At 37.2% G+C, this 6056-nt stretch overlaps 1 protein-coding gene across 2 annotated transcripts in view; it reads left to right on the top strand.

Annotated features, from left to right (window-relative positions):
• The first annotated feature begins 728 nt into the window (after window positions 1-728).
• VWF (von Willebrand factor) overlaps window positions 729-6056 on the top strand; it is a 145581-nt gene continuing 140253 nt past the window's right edge. Inside the window, exons 1-5 of one of the 2 annotated variants that reach the window (XM_084508851.1) lie at window positions 729-845; window positions 2329-2383; window positions 2953-3111; window positions 4827-4929; window positions 5062-5270. In XM_084508851.1, coding sequence (XP_084364977.1) covers window positions 816-845; window positions 2329-2383; window positions 2953-3111; window positions 4827-4929; window positions 5062-5270 — 556 coding nt within the window. In that variant the 5' untranslated portion in view covers window positions 729-815. The remainder of the gene's footprint in view (window positions 846-2328; window positions 2384-2952; window positions 3112-4826; window positions 4930-5061; window positions 5271-6056) is intronic. The other variant, XM_084508850.1, reaches the window with a different exon arrangement.

The following is a 6056-nucleotide window of genomic DNA, read 5'->3' as shown; positions in this document are numbered from 1 at the left end:
TTGTTTTTCTGGGGTTAAAGTAAGGACCTGATTCTGTGAACTAGTGGCAGGATATGATTTACAGGGGAATGTGTTGCCTTCTAATCCCTTTGGTATTACTATTAGCTACTGAAAATACGAAGTGTGGAACATCGAGAGTAAAATTTGGTGTCATCTGCTCTGCATTTTTTGCTTAGTGCTGTACATATGCCCGCAAAACTTGTGCCCACCTCTGTAACAATATGTGCATGATTAACATATTGTTCTAGAGGGTATCTCTATAAGTACAAATTCAAGGACTGGACGCGTTGATCTAAAAGAATATGACAAAATTTGTGCGTGTTTCATATGTGGTGTTAAGGGTAGAACAAAAGCATTACTAGCTCTGTTTCTTTTTCCTTTCACCTTTAAAGAAGTTGTACACATGAAAAAATATTGCATGTGCTCTAGTCTTTGAGACGTGGAGTATTCTACTATTCCTGTTTAATAGTTGTCTTCAAGCAAGTGTGCTATTGGCTCAGCCAGTGAGATTTGTCACACATACACATGCAAAATTTATTTCAAAGCCTTATCTGTCATGTAAGTTTTTAATACTACTTCCCCTCATTGTAACTTTCTGGCAATTAAGGCCATTGATTTACACCACAGCAATTTAAACTATTGTTTTGAGAATCAGGAGGATGTGACGTTTGGTCTTTATCTTTCCTTTTAAATGAGCAAGAGTTCCTGGCTTGTATAAAAACAAGAAATTTCAGACCAAAGCCATTCCAGTCCCTTCTCTTGAGGGAACAATGGTGGTGTAGAATAAAGGTGGAAACTGGAGGAGCTTCTTTTTCATGTGCAAGAGGAGTCTCACGCAGAAGAAGGTACATTACTTTCTAATTAAGTTGGTGATAAAAATTACAGAGGGAAGATATTACTGATTTTCTCCTGATTTGTTAGTGGCACCTGCTCTATTCAAATTGGGGGAAACTTCAAGTGGACAGCTTAAAACAGACTGAAAGATTGAAATAGGCTGAAGAGAGGGTTTTTAGATCTTGTATTTTATCTTTGCATGCTTTATAAAATCAAGAGATTAACAAAAGCAGTATCAGATTTGGCCACAAAAAAACAGTACATGCACTAAAAATACACCAGCAAGTGTTCTGAGAATAATGCCTATTGTTTACCACTGTTTTGTAGTCACATTCCCATGCAGTTGCCAGTTCTTAGCTATCTTGCAGAATTAACAGCCTTATGTCAGATTGGCATTTGCAGCATTATATGACCAGCTTTTATAATAGATGCTTTCCTTACTTTTGCAAATAAGGTAAAAATTTTATTTATGTGGCTGTTAGTTGGACCTACATAACTGACATCAGTAAGTGTGTGCCTGTAAGGTGAAATCAGGATTTGGTTCTGTGTAATGTATTTAAGTATTTAATTGGAGGGCTCTTTTAAGAAAAGGTGTGTCTGATCTCCTGGTATTGATATGTTAAGTATGGTATATTTAAGCCTCTCTGGTGGCTTAAACATGATCACTGAAATTAACTCACCTAGATAGAGCTCTGTGAAGCTTTCATCCATTAATTACTAAATGTCTGTCCACAGAACACATCTGTAGTTCACCATCTGCATAGCACTCATATTATTATTTTTAGAGGCCTGACATTACAGGATATCGTTTATAGACATATGGGCAACAAAAGTCAACATTGTAATTGTAGAAAGTACGAGGCAACAGTAAAACTGATTTTGGTGAATGGAAGTTTCTACCCTGTGTTTCTAATCTTTGCACCATTTCCTCCCTTTACTTCTCACCCCTTATCTCAAGTATATTATCGCCCTGAAATCAATAGAGTACCACGTGGTTATAATGGTCTGCCAGCCAGGCCTGTTAGTTGGTGTAGAACCGTTATATTCTTTCCTTTTGATGGTGTTGGGCAAGATGCAAATCTTATGCAGCAGAGGTGACTTCTCCTGGTTGGCAGATCCGGTTTGAATGGCTTACTTCTTTGTGTTGGGTTGTCTGATAAACAACACAGTGTATCAAAAGCTTTGTGTGTGCAGTGTACTAACTTGGGTAAATCAGAATACATGTGTATGCTGGGTTGCATTTCCTGTGAAGGTAGCCCATGTTTCCTTGCAGTGAGAAACGAAAATGGGACCAAAGAATTATACTACTTACTTTTCAAGGCATGGCTGGATAACTGAATTACTGTGAAAGTCTGTATGGATTACAGCTTTCTGAAATGGTGTAGAACCTAAAAAGTAACTTTATAAAAAAGGAAAGAAAATGCTGAGATGTTGTGAAACAGACTAAACACCCTAAACTAAGAATATTCTAATATCTCTCTTCATTTTTGACAGATGCTTCTCTTGGAAGTTCTGCTAACAAATCTACTGCTGGGCACTGTAATAACAGGTAGGAAAACATGTTTGTTTCCTAATGCCTTGAAACAGAAATGTATTTTCATTGTTTCTTCTGTGAGATTGTTTTCCCCCCTCTTTTTACCCGCCTTATCCTGCAGTCCTGGAGTAGGCAGCATTCTCCTCATACTGCAGACATCAGTAAGGTTGTTCCTTTCTTTAACTTTCAACAAGCACTATGTTAAGTCACAAAGACTCCCTGAAGCCAGTGATGTTTGTCTGCCAAAAGTATGCCTGAAGTACTACTACCCTATTGTTTATGATGGGATTGCAAGCAGGCATAAATATATGAATGTATGGCATCCCTTAAAGCACTGAAATTAGCCTTGTAGGGTTTAGGTCAGTAGAAATAAAGACAAAAAAAACCTTTTCAGTAATTTGTACAATACAAAAAAATTTACTTGATCCTATGGACTGTCATGCCAGATATACAGTGTACTTAGAAAATAGAGCTAAAGGCCCAGGACAGGTGATGTTCAGTGGTAAAAAAAATCCAGCAGATAAATTCCTAAACTACAAAATGAATGTTTTACATTGCAAGTTACATTGTGTTTCAATATTCAGGATCATCAGGTTCTTTGCTTCATGAGTCATCAGTTTCACGTTGCAGCCTTTTTGGGAATGATCATATCAAAACGTTTGATGATTCTTTCTACAATTTTGCTGGGGACTGCAGCTACCTCCTCGCTGGGGACTGTCATAAGCGCTCCTTCACACTCTTAGGTGAGTTTGAGCTACTACTTAAAAATAGTTTCAAATGAAAAATGTTGTAGGTATGTGACATGGCCTTATGCTGGGGAAAATATTGTTGCCCTTTGTGATAGGATAAACCATTGCATAAAAGGATCTTAGATTTTCTTCTGAGAGTAGGATTGCTTCTGAGGATATTCCGTCACTTTGGCTTATTCTTTAGTAATACTTATTGTTTAGTAATATAGCTCATGCTACCTAAGCTGTAAAGAAACAGAGATTTTCTTATTGAGGGGAAGTGAGACCTTTTTAATTTTTGAATTTGATAGATGGGAGTGATTGTTAAAGCTGAGTACAGGAGTAGGAGCCACATGACCCTGTAAAACTGATTTTAACCATGTGCTAAATCCCCATATATAAAAAAAAATTAAATCCCATCTTGCAAGACAAAAAGTATTTGAATTAGCAATGTTATTCTTAGGGACATGACAGATGATAAGATAACCCAAACCCTATGTTTCATAAACACCAAACTCTTTTGGTAGGTATTCTTAAATTCACTAAGAAGTGTTCTGTACTAATTTTAGTTTAAGCTGATTTTGTGCTAACTGTAAGTAAATTGAAGTAAACTCATCCCATCACTCTGAAAAGGAAAATTAAATTAAATTTAAATAATTTTGTTCCTAAACTTAAATGATTTAGCACATTTTATTTATTTATTTATTTATTTATTTATTTATTTATTTTAAATGTGGAAGAACCGACCAGTATATGTGAAGTATGAATTCATTGCAGTATTTTATTTGGACAATTAAATCTTAAAAATCATGAGCAGAGGCATTATATCTATATTAGGTACCTAAGTACAGTATAGTCTATTTTTGATTCCTATCTCAGCATATGTACATGGGTTTGTTTTGGTTTTGGATACTGGGCTGTGAAGTACAATGCATGTTGCTGAGTAAAACATTTTGGTCTGGGCAGAGCTGTCTACCTCTGAGCAGGAACTCCAGAACAGGTGCTGCATTGTGCAAGCAACCAATGTAAAGTCAAAGCTAGACAATGAAAAAAAGCAGGGAAAGGATTATGTGTAGTTATATGTCGTTCCAACCCCCCCCCCCCCCCACATACACACTTTTTTTTTTTTTTTTTTTTTTCTCTCTTGAAGTATAAGAGCTTTGTCTACATATCATCTGTGCTTCTCCTTTTGAAAAACTGAGGATTTGCCCCTTGCCCCCTCCCCACTGTTGGATAGCCAATATTGACATACACCCTTTAAAGACTAGCTGAGTTGGTTACAGGGCTTATCAAGAAGAAAGATATGCAGACTCAGTTCTTCCTACAGTTCAGTGGATTCTACCCTCTTCTCTTGCTGCTGAGCTATGGGGTTGTTTTGGGGAGAAAACTAGGGAGAGAAAGAGTAGGAAGCAGGGCAGGTTGTTGGTACATCTTCTTGGGAACTCTTCCAGTGTGCAAGGTAGGATGAAGAATTCATGGACTAGAGACAATAATGGGAAAAGCTAAGTCCCCCGCTGGTTCCCAGGTCATGCAGCTGATAGTGGACAATACCAGCCCTCATCCTGGGACTCTGTGTTTTACATCATCTATTTTGTCCTATAGCTGCTTAGATGGCCCTTGAAAATGTTGAAAATGTTAGAAGATACGCTCCCAGCTCTGCAATGTGTTCTTACAAGTTATCCTCCTCAGTCCCAGAGCTAACGATATTTGCTTATTTCCGATCTCTTTAGGTGACTACCAGGATGGGGAGAAAATTGGTTTTTCTGTGTATCTTGGAGAATATTTCAACGTTCACTTCTCTTTAAATGGAAGCGTGACACAGGAAGACAAAAGGTACTGTTGGAACAGCAAGTATTCCAGCAGGAAAAACAAAACAAACAAACAAACAAAACAAAACAAAACAAAACAAAACAAACAATGTCCTTTGCATGTCATATTCTGAGAAATTATCATTTTTCTTCACAGGGTTTCCATACCTTTTGCCTCCAATGGTTTATTTATAGAGAAGGAGGCAGGTTATTATAAAATGTCCAGTGATGAGCATGGCTTTGTTGTGAAGATTGATATCAGTGGGAATATTCAGATATTCCTTCAAGAAAAGTACTATAATAAAACCTGTGGGCTGTGTGGCAACTTTAATAAATTTGCTGAAGATGACTTCAGAACTCAGGAAGGTAAGACTAAGACTAACTGCTTGTATTGTGATGTACTTACTCTCTGTGCACCTAACTTCATGGGTCATTCAATGATAATTTTGCTGATCCAGCAAAATATTTCCACAAAACCTGTCAGGTACCTCATCTTGATGAGCTGAAAAGCTGTCCAAGTTGTTTCATCTTCCCTTCCTCTTAAAGAGAATTGTTGTCATCTCATGGCTGAGCAAAACTCAGAGCTATGAATGTAACCCTCGTATTTCAACTTTCAAGGTTTTTACAAATATGAAGCTATGGGCTAAGTTATGTGTAATTCGGTGGTCGTGGTGAACCAACTAGGAAAAGACCCAGAAAATAAAAAGATATAAACAATACTTATTGATTCAACTTCTAATTTATTAGTGAGTTAAGCAAATGAGAGAAAGAATAGAGATTGTTTCAATAGCCGAATATGAAATATGAAAGGGGATAGCTGCTGGCAAATTTACAAATGGATTTGGCACAGGATGCTGTTCTATAAAGCGGTTGTGCTTTGATGACATTTCTCTGCTCAGATAGGTTGTTGTGTTGGAGGTGCACCTTATACCACAGCAACTCCTAGCAAGAGGGAGAGACAAGATTGCTTCTGCTGGTTTCTGCACATTTGTGCAAAGCCTGTTATTGCGAGTAAACACTAAGGGTTTTGGAAAAGCCCTGAATGTAACTTTGAGGGACCAATTGTGATTCATACTATTTCATAGCGTCTTTCAATTCTTAGCATTCACTTGAAGAGAAAAGGTTTAGAGTAAAATAAGTTAATTCATTAAC

The sequence above is a fragment of the Aythya ferina genome (genome assembly GCF_964211825.1).
Source record: "Aythya ferina genome assembly, chromosome: 1".
Taxonomy (NCBI): Eukaryota; Metazoa; Chordata; class Aves; order Anseriformes; family Anatidae; genus Aythya; species Aythya ferina.
This window is presented reverse-complemented; position numbering and strand designations above follow the sequence as displayed.